The following is an 18,072-nucleotide window of genomic DNA, read 5'->3' on the forward strand; positions in this document are numbered from 1 at the left end:
AAGGAAATAGACTGCTAACGCATTTAAGCTACAGTTAGAAGGTGTTTTTCATCTTTTACAGCCACTTAATCCTTACTGCTGGGCATTTCCAGTGGAGGGAACAGCAAGAGCAAAGCACTCTTTTAGAGGCAGGGTCTTGCTGTGTCACCCAGGCTGGAGTGCAGTCGCATGGTCATAGATAATTGTAACCTTGAACTACTGGGCTTAAGCAATCCTCCCAAGTAGCTGGGAGTTGCTCAGACCAAAAGCTTGTAGACCATCACTGATCTCCCATTCCATCATAGCCCAAATCCCATCCAATCTATCAGCAAATCCTGGCATCTCTCCCTTCAGACTAGACACATGATCTGACCACTCCTCACTATCTTCATTGCCCTCATCCTGGTCTATGCCACTACTCTCTCTCATCTAGATAAGTACCTCCTAATCAGCCCCTCCTTCTGCCATGGTGCTGCCATGGCCAGTTCTGCACAAGGGATCAAGAGGGATTCTACAGTGTAGGTAAGGCTTTGTCACTCCTTCTTTGAAACTCTATAATTGTTTCCCATTTCACCCTGATGGAAAAGCCAGGTCTATCAGGCTCCACATGATTTGGCTACCCTTGCCTCTTCTGCAATCACTCAGCCCCTTGGCTCTGCTCCCATTCTGGATGCTCTCCAGCCCTGGGCCCTTTGCTCTTGCTATTCCCTCCACTGCAAACACCCAGCAGTAAGGATTAAGTGACTGTGAAAGATGAAAAACACCTTCTAACTGTAGCTTAAACATGTTAGCAGTCTATTTCCTTCAAAGAAACATCCTGGGATCATTGTTCCAGGGCTGGTTGGCCATCCTGTGGGCTCAGAGACTGAGGCTTCTTCAGCCTGGCAAGACATTCATTCTCCATGTCCCCATAGGTCCAATCAGCATCGAAGAACACAGGGTACAGGAGGAAGAGGTCAACAGATAGGTCACTGCTGTCTCCTAAGGAGGGTTCACCAAGGCTTCCACTGGACACTATTCCATTGCTCAGAATGGAATCATATGGTCATATGTTTATACCTGGCTTCAAGGGAGCTTAGGAAATGTAGTATATATTCTGGGAAGCCATGAACGTAGCTGATATTCAGTTCTATTCTGGAAGATGATGGGTGGAAGGATATTGTGGGAAACACTAGCACTTGCTATCTCAGCACCTTTTGGAATGACAAAGATGCACAGTGCGACTGGGGTAGATTGATATGAAACTAGATTGGAAAGGCAGGTAGGTATGGAAGGTTATTTCCAAAGTGGCTGCCCCAAATCTCTCCCATTCTTGTATATTAATATCCTTCTTTCAATCAAGAGGTGGGTCTCTCTTCCCTCCCCTTTGAGTCTGGGCTGACCTTATGACTTAATTTGACCAATAGCATAGACCAATGGAATGTGGTGGCCTAAGCTTTAAGAATCGATTCTGGCAGCTTCCTTTGTTGCTCTCTTGAGATTCAGCATCCAGGTAAAGAAACTTGAACTTGACCACTAAATGTGGAGAGACTATGTGGAGAGGGAGCGAGCATCCCAGGCAGACATCCCAACTGAGGCACCAGATGTGTCAGGAAAACCATGTTGCACATTTCAGCCCCTGTGGGGTTCCCAACCAAACACAGCCATACAAGCGACCCCAGTCAATACCAAGTGGAGCAGAAGAACTAGCTAGCTGAGGCCAGTCAACCTACAATACCATGAGAAATAATGAATCGTTGTTGCTTCAAGCACTCAGTTTTGGGATAGTTTGTTATGCAACAATAGATAACTAGAATAGCAGGGGCAGAATCACATGAAGGTTTATAGGCTTGGGAAAGGAGTTTGGCCTTTATTTTTAGTGCAGAGGGAAGCATTAGGGGATTTTAAACAGACGAGCTGCACAATCAGTCTGATTTATACTTCAAGAAAATCACTCTTCTACTGTGTGCAGAGAGGACTGCAGGAACTCAAGAGTGGATGGAAATGAAACCAGGAAGCTGTTAGAGTGGTCAAAGCAAGAGATGACATTGGTTACAACCAGGGTGGTTATCTCAGTAGTGTTGAGAAGTGATTCCATTTCAGAAATATGCTAGAGGAAGAGCTGATAATACTTATCAATTATACCAAGGGGACAAGAGAAAGCCATTAATCAAAGATAATCCTGAGAGTTTTAACCTGAGTCTGGGAAGGAGTAGGCAAAAAAAACCAGGAATTCTAATTTGAATAAGTTAAGTTTGAAATGCCCATTATATTTCCAATGGCAGCTTTGAGTATTTGAACATCAACAGGGAGGGCATTGCTGAATGTATAAACCTGAGACTCTGATTACCAAGCATCCTTCTTGCCTCTTGAAGGTTGGGTGTGTTGCTTTATCCTTGCTCTTAGAGTGGGGTCCATTTTCTCATACAAATGAAAAATATAACTGAATCCAAATATTAGACTTTCACATTAAGAAGAAAATTTAGAAAGGCACACTGTCTTTGAGACAGAGTCTCATGGTTTTCTTGGCACCCAGCACGCATATCTGCTAGACTTGGGACGATTAATGGACAAGATTGTTCATGACCCACTTATGGACTGTTTCTTCCATTATAAAGCCTTTGAAATCTGGAAAGCTGACTGGATTCAATTTCAACTAGAAATGCTACCATCTCTCTTTTTTTTTAATCATTAAACAAAGCCCACAGTGCAGTCATACCTTTAGAGGTTTTATTGTTACTAAAATATAACACACATTACAGTATTTGTGTACCTTTCATGTTTTCTGTCCTAATGGCTAGAATACCTAAAATGGGAAATAATAATCCAGAGCTGGTTAGCTCTCACTGATTTTGGCAATTAATTTTGATCATTCAAGAGTACCTTATTTTTGATTATTCAGGACTTTTGTTGTTTCTATTTCTTGTGAATACCATCCATACCAGAAGATTGCCAGAGAGAAAGAAAAGAGGAAGCAAATAACTCTTAATATTTTTTCTTTATCGAGTAATCCACTAAGAAAACTTCAGAATGTGTCTTTCTGCATAACATTGAGGAGTCTGCTATCTAACAGGAAAGTTAAGGCACACATATGAACATCTGGCACACTCCAGCAGCTGGAAGTATCATTATTTTTTTAAACAAATTAAGTCTACTTTGAATGTTCTCTCCCAATGCTGCTAACTTTCCAAGGCTGAAGGGGAGCTCACTGCAGTAGACACTTTTGGTGCCCTACTCATATTTCCTTGTCTCCTCAACCTCCCTTAACTTTAGTACCATCTCATTCATGCCTAAGTCTTCCTGCCTCCGGCACATGCAGCTCTCTCCCTGAGGGCTTCTCTGGCTCCAGGAGCTTGCTTGACCCATGAGGGGCTGGTTGGAGCTACTAGGGAGTCACTACCCTCAAGAAAAACTCCCTTCCAAAGAGAAGAGAACGCTGATGGATAAATACCCCTTGTCTCCACCCTGGTGGGACAATTCTGAGGTGTGTGCTACACCATCCTGCTGTCTCTAGTGAGATTGTGCCCATTGCCCACAGCAGTAACACTCTCCATAATTATTCCTTATTGTTTTACTTCCATCCCCCAACCCCTCATTATATTTCCTGGGATCACCTTCCAAATAAAATACTTGCACTCAGATTTTTGTCTGAGGCTCTGCTTTTTGCAGAACACACACTGTGACATCCCAAATCACTGTTGTCTTCTTCAGAACCACACAATCACACTAGGGCTTGTAAACACCTGGGGAGTGGGGAAGGTGCCCACTCCTCAGTCCCAGAAGTCACTGTAGCCATTGTCTCTTGTCCAACCCAGCAAGGTCAAGAGTGCTGGGTCCAAGGAAGCCTTCACTCCTGGCAGCTCCCTTTGTCTACAAAGGTTCGTAAAGCAGCAGAAACCAAGGCCTGGAATCAGTCAGGCAGCAGAACCATCTGAGATTCTGCCACTTCCTGGCCCTGGACTTCAGAAACCCTGTGTCTTTGAGGACTCCAAGGGGCTTTTTTGCTTTTCCTCCCCTAAAGCTAAAGAGTTGGGTTCCTGCCACTCTGCCTCTGTACCCTCATCCCTTCCCTCTTCTCTACTCTGGGGTAAGTGGCCTAGACTGAAGGCTGGCAAACTTTCCTTGCAAAGGGCCAGACAGCAAACATTTTAGACATTGTAGGTCATATGGTCTCTGTTAGAAATCTTTGACCCTGTTGTCATAATGCAAATGCAACTACAGGTCATATTTAAGTGGATGACCATGGCAGTGTTCCAATACAATTTTTTTATGGACACTGAAATTCGAATTTCATATAATTTTTATGAATTACCAAATGTTTTTCTTTTAACATTTTTCCAACCACAGAAACATAAAACCCATTCTTATCTCATGGGCCATATAAAAACAGGTGAGAGACCAGATTTGGCCAGTGGAATATACAGTTTTCTGACCCATAGACTAGACTTTCAAAAGCAAAGTTCTGTTTAGATTTTATTACCCTGCTGAACTCCCTTTTTGACTGGCATTATTTAAACCAAATCTAATTAATGTTGGGAATGCATGGGATTTATCAAGTCCCAATGTATTATCAACAAATAAATCCTTCTAGTGCAAGGATCATGTTTCTTTATATTTTCTTCATAGCACCTCGTATGATGGTATCCATAAATTAATTTATAACAGCACCAAAAGCGGGGAGTTTATTATTTGTTCTTTTATTTTATTTTATTTTATTTTATTTTATTTTATTTTATTTATTTTATTTTGAGATGGAGTCTCGCTCTGTTACCCAAGCTGGAGTGCAATGGCATGATCTTGACTCACTGCAACCTCCGCTTCCCGAGGTCAAGCGATTCTCCTGCCTCAGCCTCCTGAGTAGCTAGGATTACAGTCGCCCGCCACCATGAGCTGCTAATTTTTGTATTTTTTTTTTTTAAGTAGAGACGGGGTTTCACCATGTTGGTCAGGCTGTATTATTTGTTCTTTACTGTGCTAAGTACTGTGCTGAGGGGCCCGCTCACTCATTTCCTCATTCGAAGCAGAAATGCTAAAAACTGTACTAATAGGTTGCCATGACAATGAAATGACATTGTGCCTTTGACAAATGCTCTTTGTTCATTGCAAAATGTCAGGTGGTTTAGTGATGGCGTTTTTTAAGTATAGGATGTGATGATCTCTATGACAGCGTGGTGGTTCTATAGAGAAGAGAAATTTAGAGACAGGAGAAAAAATGGGTTCTGTTTTTTAATCTCTATGGTGTTGCTTTGTGACCTCGGATTCAACATTTGTACAACGGTGATAAGGTTCTCCATTTGCCTGTAACATGGAGATTAAATGAGAGAGCTCACTAAATGCTATAAACGTGTTAGATTTAACTTTAATATTTGGGGTCTGCACTATGAGTGTGTGTGTGTATGTGTGTTTAGGCAGAAATCTAAGATGGCCTCCAATACTCTCACCTCCTTGTACGTGTACTCTGAATAACCCCTTCCCATGAAGCATGGGCAGAACTGTGAATCTGATAAATTTAACTTCCTTGATTAGGTTGTATTACCTGAAATAGTTGGGGGAATTTTGCAGATACAATTAATTTTGCAGATATAATAAGTCAAACCAGTTGACTTTGAGGTAATCAAAAGGGAGATTATCCTGGTAGGGCTGACCTAATCAAGTGGGTCCTTAAAAGGGACTGCTAGATCCTTCCTGAAAGAGGAATGCTAAAAGAGATTCTGCTGCTGGCTTTGAATGGGGAGGCTGTCATGTTGTAAAGAGGAGATATATATATATATATATATATACATGGCCATGTGACAAGGAACTAGGCAGCTTCTAGGAGCTGAGAACTACCCTTGATCAACCAACAGCCAGCATGTGAGTGGGGACTTGAATCACATAACTGCAAATAACTGAATTCTGAAAAATAACTACTTGAACCTGGAAGTGAATCCTGACACTCAGATGAGAACACAGCCTAGCTGACACTTCACTTTAGTCCTGTAAGCTTCTGAGAAGAGAATCCAGCCACACTGTGCCCAGACCTTTGACCTATGGAACTATGAGATAGTAAGTGGGTTTGCAGTAACTTTGTGGTCATTTGTTATGCAGTAATAAAAGAGGCATACAATTCTACATGGGGTGATAAGAATAAGTGTGTAAAAGACAAAAGTCTAGAACTAATGTCTAACAGGTGTGGTCTGGGTCATAAATTCTGCATTCCATTCTGAGTAGGGAAGAATTTGGAAGGGTGTCGTGGGATGCAAGCATCATAGACAAAAGATTCCCGAGATCCATCTTTTCTCATGAAATGAAGAAAAGGAAGTATTTTGTTAGAGAAGGTGGGAGTGGAGCATGGGAAGTTTGTGCCTCCATATAGTTTGAGGTCATGAAGATGAAGACAAGGGAGTGTTTGAAGAATAGAGCAATGGTTGACTGTCTCAAACATTGCAGAGAGGTTTTGATGAGCATGTAGAAGAGACACATAGGATTTGGCTAGGTGAAGGTTATTCACATCTTGAGCAATGCCAGTGGACATGATGGGAGTTTAACAGTGAGTTTACCTCCACATTTAAAATCCATTGATATTTGACAACGATGCCAAGACAATTCAATTGAGAAAAAGTTTTTTTCAGCAAAGGCTTTTTAGATCTCTAGAACTTATGTAAAAACAAAAACAAAAACAAATGGTTCTGGGACAACTAGGTATTCAAATACAAAAGAATGGAGTTCACCCTTACAGTATATACAAAAATAATTCATAATGGAGCAAAGACCTACATGTAAGAGACAAAACTATAAAACTCTTAGAAGAAAGCATGCATAAATCTTAGTGACCTTGGATGAAGCAATGGTTTCTTAAATATGACACCAAGAGCACAAGCAACAAAAGAGAAAAATAGACAAATTGAACTTCATCAAAATTTAAACTTCTGTGTTTCAAAAGATACCATGAAGAAAGTGAAAAGACAACCCACAGAATAAGAGAAAAATTTTGCAAATTATATATCTGAAAAAGGACTAGTATCTAAAATGTGTAAAGAACTCCTACAACTCAATAATAAAAAGACAACACAATTTAAAAATGAGCAAAGGTTCTGAAATATATATTTCTACAAAAAAGATCTACAACTTGCCAATAAGCACGTGAAAAGGTGCTTAACACCATTAAGGATCAGGGAAATGAAAGTCAAAACCATAATAAGACACCCCCCCACACACACTAGGATGACTATAATAAAAAAGGTGATAAGTATTGACAAAGATATAGGGAAATCAGAATCTTCATACACTGCTGGTTGAAGTGTGAAATGATGCAGCCACTTTGGGAGACAGTCTGGCAGTTCTTCAAAGAGTTAAACATAGAGTTACCATGTGACCCAGCAATTCTACTCCTAGGTATATACCCAAGAGAAAAGAAAACATACATCCACACAAAAACTTGTATGTGAATGTTCATAACAGCATTATTCATAATAGCCCCAAATCAGAAACAATCCAAATATCTTTTAACTGATAAATGAATAAATAAAATGTGTTATCTTCCCTTAAAGCTTGGTATACTGAAAAAGTTGCAATTTGTCTCTCCAGAGGTATGTAACGAATATTACTCTATTAAACATCTTATTGAAATGAACTTTGCTAATCAATTATTAAAAGTATATAATCTAATACATTTTTCCAAATATTTAAAATCATACCTTTATATGTCATGCAAAAATGACGTGATATTATTTAAAAATTCCTAAAAGAGTTTCTATAGATTATGTATTAAGATGAAGAGGAATTCTCAGCTAAAAAGGTAAATACAGCCATAAATGATCTTCAAAATACCACTCTTTGAAACTTAGGATATGCCTGGAACTGTATGTATTAAATGATTCAAAAGCTAACTTGATCCTCACAGCAGCACCATGAGGTAGGTGGCATTACGTCCATTCTACAGATGGAAGGCTCAAATTCCACGGCATTAAGTAGGATGCCTGAAGTCTGCAGCTAGTGAATAGCAGACTTAGGATCTAAGCTGTAGTCAGTGGGATCCCAAATTAGACTGTTAATGGCCACACTGACTTCTACAAGTAGAAAGTTTAGTCTGTCTCAGCTGATCCCAGCTGTACCCATTTCCATTTTGCTTTGCACTATCATTTAATGTTACTGTAGATCCCCTTGGGAGAAAATATGTCAAATTTATCATCTGGGTTCTCTTTAATCCGACAGATGCCTCATTTTCTAAGTGGATATTTCTGCTCTTTTTCCTGGGTGTGTCATTTCTTGTCCCTTGTGAGAGCTCCCTCTTAAGTTACTCTTGTATTGGTTCAAATCACTTTTTTTGTTGAGAACTTGGAGAGTTGGCATGGAAAACGCTAGATGGGAAGAATAAAGAGAGACTATTCCACATCCAACTCTGCCTCCCTCACTCAGCACAGGCTTTTGAGAGGAGTAGAATAGTTTCCTTGTGGAGCAGCAAAGCCCCCTGATTAAATTTTATGCTCAAAACTCTTCTAGGTAATTACGCCTCTTCAATGGTTTCCAGTAAGCAACAGGCTTCAGGAGTAAACTTTGTTATTTTGGCATTATCACTATTGATCTTCTGAATGTGTATATGTATTTTTGTATACTAAATTATATTTTATTTCCCCCCATTTTCTTTATACCATGAGCATATATCTAATGCTCATGGTATTTAAAACATCGTTTTAATTGAGATTTATACATGCAACGGAAGACACAAATCTTAGGTGTATTCCCTGATTCCCTGATCAGTGTTTACCCGTATAAACACCCATGTAACCTCCACCCAGCTTAAGTTATAGACCAGCAGTTCTCAAAATCTTTGGTCTCAGGAATTCCTTAATACTCTTAATATTTTTAAAAACTCAGAGTTTGGTTATGTGAATTATATCTGTAAACATTACTATATTAAAAATTTGAAACACGAATTTCAAAATATTTCTCAATTCAATAAAAATAACAAAACTGTCACTTGTTAATATATAACCAATATTGTACTATTACAATAACATTTTTGTGAAATATAACTGTATTTTCTAAAAGTTGGTGAGAAGAAGCATTGTTTTACATTGTTGCAAATCTCTTTAACGTATGGCTTCACAGAAGTCATCTGAGTTCTAATGTCTTTTTCTTCATTCAGTCTGTTGTGATATGTCATTTTCACTGCAGTATATGAAGAAATCTGGCCTCCCACAGAGATGGATTGGAAACAAGAGGACTTTACAGACCCTCTGACAGTCTCTTGGGGATACAACGGCTTGCCAAGGGATCTGTGATACACACTTCGAGAACCGCTTGCATAGACCATCATCATCCTGGAAGGTTTTTTCAGAGAGGACCCCTACTCTGACCTTCTCCTTCAAGATTAGCATTGCCTTTCCTTGATCTTCATGTATGTGGAATCATAAGGTAAGTACTTGGGTGTGTTCTGTGAACGTACTAAATTTTATGAATCCATTCTCCTATTGGTACACATCTGATTTGTTTCTAGCTTTTTATTATTATGAATAAAGAACATGCTTTTGGATGAACACATACAAATATACTCATTTCTTTTTTTCTTTTTCCTTCTTCTTTTTTAAGATGGGGTCTCGTTATGTATTGCATGCTGGAGGGTAGTGGCTATTCACAGGTGTGATCACTGAACACTACTTTGGGATTAAAGAGGAGGAATAGCCTTGAATTATATCTTCAGCCTCCCAAGTAGCTTAGATTGCAGGTGCGTACCACCATGCCTGGCTTACACTCATTTCTCTTAGAGTGTAACTGCTGGGACATAAGATTGGCAGATATTTAGCTTAATAGACTTCCAAGTCTTAGAAAATATATTTACTTAGCTGAATTTTATTTCAGCATATATATTAGTTAACACAATACACTTTTAAATTATTCTAAGTATATTTAAATACATTTCTCTTATTAATATCTAATATATGCTGCTATATTTTTTAAGAATTTTGCTTTAAAATCAGTGTAACTACTCAATACCATATATTTCCATTGCTAGACTACTGCATTTAAAAAATCTGTGTCCCATATTTTATGCAATTGGACAAAGTAATGTGGTAAAGTAATTCCCCACTTATCTGCAGTTTTAGGACCCATAACTCAAACAGACCAGTCCGAAAGCAGCTACTTAATATTAGCATCCAAGACTGTGGCAGGATGGCATTTGAGTGACCAGGGAGCCCAAAGGAAGAAGAGAGAAGGTTTAAAAGCACTCAAAAATTTCCAGGATGAAGTACTTCAGAAATTGCCCCTTATCCTGAACTTCCAAGAAGGTAATGCTAGGAGAGGAAAGGAGTGGAAGAGGCACAGCATCATTTATCACGATAAGTACAGTGTAGACACCTATTTTTTAATGTAAAAGCAACGATGCTGCTATTTTAACCATCTCCCTACTCCCCCGACCCGCCTAATATTTTTTCATTATTCTAACCTACAGAGCAGAACGTTTTCCACAAAATATTATTAAAGAAGATGGCTCATAAATATTCATCCCAGAGGCACCACCCAGATTTATTATGACATTAAAGATGCAATTAAAATGTGTGCTTGAGATTCTGTTCAATGCCAAGCATCAAAGAAAAGTTGTAGAAATGTGTGGCCTTCTGTTAGACTTGCGCAAGTGATGATGAAGGAGAAGCTATTTAGGGTTTTGAATGAGGCATCCCTAAGATAACCTCACTAATAAAATAATAGGAGTATTCCCTCTTCACTCTCCATAATCTCTCAATGTTGATGGGTCCACACTATTAGATCCCTGATGGCCACCGTGATCATTGCACTGTTTTAAAAGTATGCTAACAGTAAGTATTAAGAAAAATTGTTTTCCTTGGAATTGAAAAGACACTTTGCAAAAAAGCTTCTTTTCATTAAGTTTTCAAGGCATTTCCTGCCCTGCCCAAGAGACTACACAGATGGTTACAAATCCTTCATTTTACTTCATAGAAAATAACTTAGTCATTCGATAGCTAGTGACTACCTGTTCTTTAAAAAGCAACTGAACAAAGCCTGAAAAGAAATTAGTCAAGACTGGTGGAAAATTCTCATGCTTAAATAGCTTTTAAAGTATAAATGGACAAATGAAAAACAGCAGGTTACTTCTTGCTTGGGAGAATGAGAGAACTTTTTGGAAATGGTATTTTTGGAGGTTGCTTTTCAAGACTTAATAGAGCATTATTATGTAATGTGGCTAGAAAAGATGTGTACTATGTGTATGTGAACAAAGAATAGTGATAAATTCATATTGATTAAAATGAGTAGGCATGTTGGGGGCAGAAAATGAATGCTGTTAACACTAATTTCAACATTATTCTTTAGGTAGTAGACAGGAATTCTGCATTTACAAGCAGAATGGTAATACGATTACAAGAGTCATTTGGGAATATTAATCTCTGTGTAAAGGGGATTTGGAGGGCAAAGAAATTGAACAGCAAGTTTCAAATTCTGAACATTGAGTTATAAGGAAGGAGAAGGAAGTTCTCAAGACAGGGCAGAATTCGTAAGTTTTATGAACAGATTGGGGGCTGGAGGAAATGAGATGGAGCAGAAAAAGATGGCCCCAAGGTTTAGCACTGGTTATGGACTATTAAAATATGTGGGGAGGACAGATGGAGAAAGGGTCTCTATTTTTTTTTAATTAATCGCATGCAATGTGCACATGGCCACCTATTTATTGAAATCTGAGAGGGAGAGTCAGAGCTTCCGGAAAGAAGGGTAAAGGCTAGAATTACAGATTTGAGAATTACATGCAAAGAAGTAGAAATCAAAGGCATGTGATTGGAAGAAACAGCTAAAGGAAACAAAAGATTCTCCAAATAAAGACAGTGAAAGATAGATTTCTTTCCCTTTTGGAATTGCTTTCCAGGAAGCTCATTACTAAATTTGAAACTCGGTGGCAGAATGGTTCCTTAGTTTAAGTTTTCTGATAAAATGATTCTCTTGTCTCCTATCTTTAAAACTTCCTCTCCTCCTTAAGGCTTAGGGTTGAGGAGTTTGTATACTACTTTTGGAATACTACATGTTTCATGGATTCCAAGATGTATATATTTTTCACATTTTAACATCTCTGAAATGGGGATGTGCCTTGACAATCACTGGATGGTTTACCATAGTTTAATTGGCAGTGTATTTCATTCTGTGTGGTATATAAAATAATGGTATATGCTGTGATCAATAATGCCTTGGATTTGATGAAAGATGGTACTTTCTGATGTGTTTCCCTAACTTGGTAACCTGGCTGTTTTTCCATGAAGCCTTTTATTCCCCCAAAAGGTGAAGAGCAACCTACTTAGGAAAAGAGAAGTATAGTACTGTATGGGTATTCCATCAGTCAGGAATGGGTAGTTGAATATCTTTTCCGGGCTGAAAGAAAGAATAAAGGTAAGAATTGAGACTCAAGTGCCCTGGCTCCCAAATCAGAACAAAAAGTTCTGATGGTGGGAGAAGCAAGATATAGTATAAACCCAGATAGTCTTGGGGCCAGCATAAAGCTTGCTTGCTTCTTGCTTTTTGGGGCATTGCTCTGGAACATTTCAAGCCTCCTGGATTCAGAAGCCTCTGTGGTATTGGAACTACATGGCCCTAGTAGCTGATAACTGACCAAAGGAGTGTTTTGATGGATGGACCTGAGACAGCACCATTGGTTCCTGCACCGCCCCCAAAGACCTGGAAGTTCTGCATATCCCAGAAGAATGCTGGAATAAACTGATACCAGAATGAGGACTTGGCTGAGCAGGGACTTTGAACCACTGGGGTGGAAAGCTGCAGTAGAGCGCAGTTAGGACGTGTCCAACAATGGGGAAACCAGACGCTCCTACCAATTGCCAGGTGGATACATGAGCTTCCCTCACACCCAGATGCCATTTGGGGCAAAAAGCAAGATCTCTTGAATGGGGAGGGCCTCTAACAGGGAATTTGACTATCAAGTAACTAAACATGTCCCTGAAAATGCTTTTTTTTTTTTTTTTTTTTTTTTTTTTTTTTTTTATAACTGGAAGAGCTGAAGTTACTTTAACTGGCAATTAATTTTTCTTCATAATAAGGGAGAATGCAAGGTTTGAGTGTAATACGAACTTACAATAGCAGGTAACACATCTTTTTGTTGCACATTTGAGTTGTGTGTACATTTTAATCCTACTACAATGGATTAACGGTATGATGTCTCAAATACTAAAAGTAACCTGGATTAAAGACAAAAACTGGTTCCATATATAACACTGGAAAATATAAATGCTTATGGTGGTCTAGGAGGATGAAAAGCCGGAGAAGAAGTAAGAAAAATGGAAAAACTAGTAGTACCTCTCCAAAGCAGAAACAAGAGGAGGCAAGTGATGAATTCAGTCAAGTGTTACAGAATGGTGAGCACAGTTGAGCTCTTGGATTTGATTTGATTTGATGATGAGAAGCCATTCAGAATCTTTGAAAATTGGCAATCTAAATATGGTGATATTTTATTAACCATAATTTTTCATGAGATGTTAGTGCCAAAAGACATGTAGTCTAACTCCACTGTTTTACAGATAAGGAAACTAAGAACCAGAGATTTACAGAATCCAGTTCAAATCATAAATAGGAGAAAAACAAGTATATTACATCTGAAGTCAACTAGAATCTGCATGTTTTGCATCATTTGGGTGAAAAACATGTTGGGGGTATTAATAAGCCCCCTTTGAAAATAACGATGAGATCATGCATATGAAAAAGGCAAAACATTTGCTAGAATGCATCTTGGGAGCAAATACTCTGACGAGTGTTATGTGTATTTTAATTTTTTATTAGAGAAGTTGGAAGTTTAATTTCACTATCGATGGTATCATCATTTTCTCCGCTTTGTTCAGAGGAACACAAAGAATCAATTTGTACAAGCATATACAACAATTCATTTGGTGCTGTGCACTAAAATCAGTAATCTGATTAGTTCTAGACTACCGGGTTTCCATGCGCTCCTCTTGGCTTTGGTGGCATGGCTCAATTCCCAGCGGAATACTTTTTCATGCACTGTCTGCATCTCAACTACAACAGGCTTAAAGACCATGCAGATTAACACTGTAGCAAATTGTTTTGATATTTAACAGACATAAAAAGGTCATTTCCTGATATGAAATTCTGAAAATCTGCATAAATATTTTTGTGTAAAATTAAATTAGTTATGTATTTTTTTCAAACTAGAACTTGAAGTATCAAGAATGCCCACATAATTCATATACACATATATATAGACTTTTTCATTATGCTAAAAGTCTTGATAGTCAAATTATATTCTGTGCCATACATTTATTTAACCAGTATTTATTTGGCATTAGGTTAACTGTGTCTGTATGGATTAGTCTTTACTGGTGCTTGTGTATCATGCAAACATAGTTCTAGTATTCCTGCTTACTAATCTTGTCATGTGGCAATACTTAGATGATTTTGCTCTCTAACAGTGTGAATTAAAGAGTATAAATACTTTATACATGGTCACATTTACAAACGTTTGCCAATAATCACTTCACAATCTTTATGGTGTGAATTGTAGTATTTGGAATCTGCGGAAACAATTCCTATAAAGCAATGTCAGATGTCAACTTTCTTAAATGTGCCTAACACAGTTCTCCTTTGAGTAATGATGAGTTTTGGCACACATACACTGCTCTATTTTTCTATTGTTCTAACAATTTCCATAACTTTTACAGGAAATTAGCCTCTGATGGCATGGTAGAGACACGGCACTTACTGATGAGGTAACTTAGATGTAGAAAAATTTTGCAAAATTATTTGTCTAGCAGACCACCACTTCTGCTAATACATTTGTAGACAGAATTTTCTTTTCCTAGTGCATGCACTTGCTATGAAATTGCGAATGCACTGTTTTTTGTTTTTTTTTTTTTTGCTGCAGCTCAAACATGTCCTAAGACATCACAAAGGAGAGTTGTTAACACCAAGCTCATTTACTTGTGATGGTATTTTATAGCAAACATGTTTAAGTTGTATTATCAATGGTTAAACTCTGCCTTACTGGATTAGTAAATTTTTGTGGATTTGTAGCTACTTTTGTTTGGCCAAGGAAATGCAATACTCAAGCTGTTAAATAGAAGTCAATCAGACATTCCAAGTCTCTCTGGTTTCAGATAACATCTTGTTTACACATAAAGGAAACAAAATAAACAGCTTTCATCCACGGAGTTTGTGTTCAGAAGTTTGTGAGTGAATCTTTTGATGCTTTGTGGGTTTGCTGCTTCAGTTTGCATTTTGGAGTTTCATACTACTGTTGCTGGTCTGCGGTCCATCTCGGCTTCCAATTTCACCATCTGCTGCATCTCCTTCGCCTATAACATCAGAAACATGGCCTTACGTGTGTTGAAATCCTTATCTGAAGGCACTTAACAACCCTGGCCTCTCTTCTCCCATAAATAGGATCCTGTCACCACATTCTTGCTACTCAAAATATGGTCCACGTAGAAGCAGCGCAGCATTGCCTGGGACCTTCTTAGAAACATAGAATCTTGGAGTCTACCCCAGACCTATTGAATCAGTTAAAATCTTCATTTTAACAAGATCTCCAGGAAGTTTTTATACACATTAAATTTTGAGAAGGACTGGTTTACACAGTGCGAGGAGAACCACTTGAAAAGAGGGTAGACCACTTGCTTCATCTTCAGACTGAGAAAGGGCAGGTTACTTCTGGCTACTTCTTACCACAAACTGTTTGATTTAGTTTCTACAGATTGACACGTTGCTTTGACTGTGTGTAGATAATTTTATCACATTTAGAATAAGTATTGCTTATGTACAACTTATTTCCTAAATAGCCTGAAATTTAGTTAAAAGTAATTCCCTAAGATTCTAATTGATAGAGAAGTTGAGGTGAGAGCATATTACACTGGACTGGCTGGAGTCTTCTGTAAATGGAATGTTACAGGAACATGCAGGCCTTCAGGAATCCTATTGTGCAAACTCTATCCCTGTGGGCTCTTACTTCTCTAGGGTAATTTTTATGGACTACCAGGAAGTAAGCAATAGTGAATTCAACCTCATGAGTTCAGATTGTCACTAAGACAACAAGCTAATTCGAGAAGAGGAAAGGGGGTATGACGGGGGCAGCGTCTGGTGAGAAATACTTGCTTGGAAACAGGAAAAAATCAAATAGTACATTTCAGCTTTTATTATCCAATTGGTAGCCTGGATGCGTTTGCCCAACCCAATGCACGTATCTTTTGAAGAATGAGGATTGCCCATTTCTTTTTTTAGTGACATGCTGCTTTGAGATAAAGGACATTTGAAAATAGAAACATGGACCTATGAAGATACAAATTGGAGGCAGATTCTGAAGTGCCCTGATGTTAATATTCATGTCTGCGTAGATATTCCAACTAAATGGAAGGTTACTGGGAGGGGGTTTGGTCAACTCTGTACATTATACGAGAAGCATCTTCCAAATGAATTCTTGTGACAAAATTAATTACACAAAAAGAATTAAATCTTTCTGTGTAAATTTGGGATGGGTGGTTCCCTCTGTCCAGATATTTTTTATGCCTAAAGTATAGTAATACTCTAATAGAGAAATGAAGAAATGGAGAAAAATATAGAAACATGAAACTATGACACAAACAGTATTCATAAGGGATGACAGTGAAACATTATCAGCACTGGAAATTAAGTACTTCCATGTTCAGTAAATAGTAGAAAACGATTCTCTGTGCTTCTCCCCCTTTAGCTTCTGAAGAAAGTATTGACCACAGTGTAGAAGGAAGAATCACAGGACATTATAAGACTATTCCAACAGCTAAGTTTTTGTATGAGTTGGGTGACCATTCATTCTCATTTGTCTGAGGCAATTCCAGTTTATGCCTGTAGTCCTAGATATTACGAACAGAGCTGCCTTTCACTCTCAAAACTATCCGGGTATGGACAATAAATTATATGGTCACCTTACTTATGAGGGGTGATCAGGGTCTTTAGCAGATGGGACTTAGCAGAGAGCATGACAAGAGTCATCGTGTAATGTTTCTACACGCAGAGCACAGCTCCGTCATTAAAAACCACCAACCAACTTTTACTGGGTGCTTTAAAAATTAATTGGAGTCATATTAACATTTGTGAGTGATCTGACTCTGTGACCCTGTCTTAGCTGTGGTCAGTCCAAATGACAGCTGCACATCACTGCTCTGGTTATGTCTTTATTACCATGATCTGTTTCCCAGATCTGCAATAGAACATACAGGCTCAAATACCCTCAGAAGTAATTCTCTAAAGACTCTGGGCATTTTGGCATGAATATGACATCAGAAATCCAAGCATGGAATAGTCAAGCTTTTAAATCCAAACCCTTCAGATATTAGTTATGACCAGATGTGACTCATAAATGGAGACTGCACAGAGAATACGGACGTAGTCGAGAAGGAAAGCAATGTCTTGCTTATCAGAGTTTCGGTCCTACCTTGCGATTGGGACACTGCATGACAGGATTTCAAAAGCTGTTTGTACAAAAATAGTAATGTCAAAATTGAGTCATACATACAAAGCAAAGAAAATAAATGAATATTGAAGTGAATTTGAGAAATGAATGCAAAACCATATACAGAAAAGCAAAAAGCTAAGGATAAAACACGTACACACCCCTCAGTGACAAACTTTCCCCTAGTTGACCTCAACAGAAAAAAAAAAAAGAAACAAAACAAACAACCAACGCCTGTCATCCCCAGACTGTGCCTCTCTCCTGTGACAGTAAGTGGAGAACCTAGCCTTTAAGCAAAACCTTTTACCTCTCTGTATAAAATGATAGGATTGATGACAAAAATCAATTTTTGAGACTCGAGTGGGTGACAGTAATGGAGTCGTTAATGTTTGAAATGGTACATGTCAAGACAGATGAGATATACTGTGTAGCTGGGAGGTCTATGAAAAAACTCAAGTAGGAAAAACATCTCCAACCTTCAGAGTTTTAAGCGAATAATCTGCTGACCAAGTAGGCAAGGACATAAAGTGGCTTACAAATAGCTTAGAAGGTGAGGATCCAGAATCAGGACCAAAACATACTGCCACTTGATTTGTTTCTGCCAGTGCCCCCAACACTGGGTTAGCTAATGGACTGAATCCATTCCAGGCCTTGCTTTGGAAGGGGAGATTTGGGACACTGATTAG

The 18,072-nt window shown here is 38.5% G+C and overlaps 1 protein-coding gene across 15 annotated transcripts in view; it reads right to left on the bottom strand.

Annotated features, from left to right (window-relative positions):
• The window catches only part of PLCB4 (phospholipase C beta 4), a 442,280-nt gene that overhangs the window by 10,469 nt on the left and 413,739 nt on the right, over positions 1-18,072 (bottom strand). For 8 of the 15 annotated variants that reach the window (XM_030915441.1, XM_030915439.1, XM_030915440.1 and 5 more), the window contains 2 exons: positions 17,369-17,405; positions 13,709-15,257 (listed from right to left, as the gene is read on the bottom strand). The exons of 1 other annotated variant lie outside the window; for it this stretch is intronic. In XM_030915441.1, coding sequence (XP_030771301.1) covers positions 15,169-15,257; positions 17,369-17,405 — 126 coding nt within the window. In that variant the 3' untranslated portion in view covers positions 13,709-15,168. Of the gene's footprint in view, positions 1-13,367; positions 15,258-17,368; positions 17,406-18,072 lie in introns of those variants that run through there. 6 more of the 15 variants (XM_030915444.1, XM_010355280.2, XM_030915447.1 and 3 more) reach the window with 4 other exon arrangements.

The sequence above is a fragment of the Rhinopithecus roxellana genome, chromosome 13, assembly GCF_007565055.1.
Source record: "Rhinopithecus roxellana isolate Shanxi Qingling chromosome 13, ASM756505v1, whole genome shotgun sequence".
NCBI lineage: Eukaryota > Metazoa > Chordata > Mammalia > Primates > Cercopithecidae > Rhinopithecus > Rhinopithecus roxellana.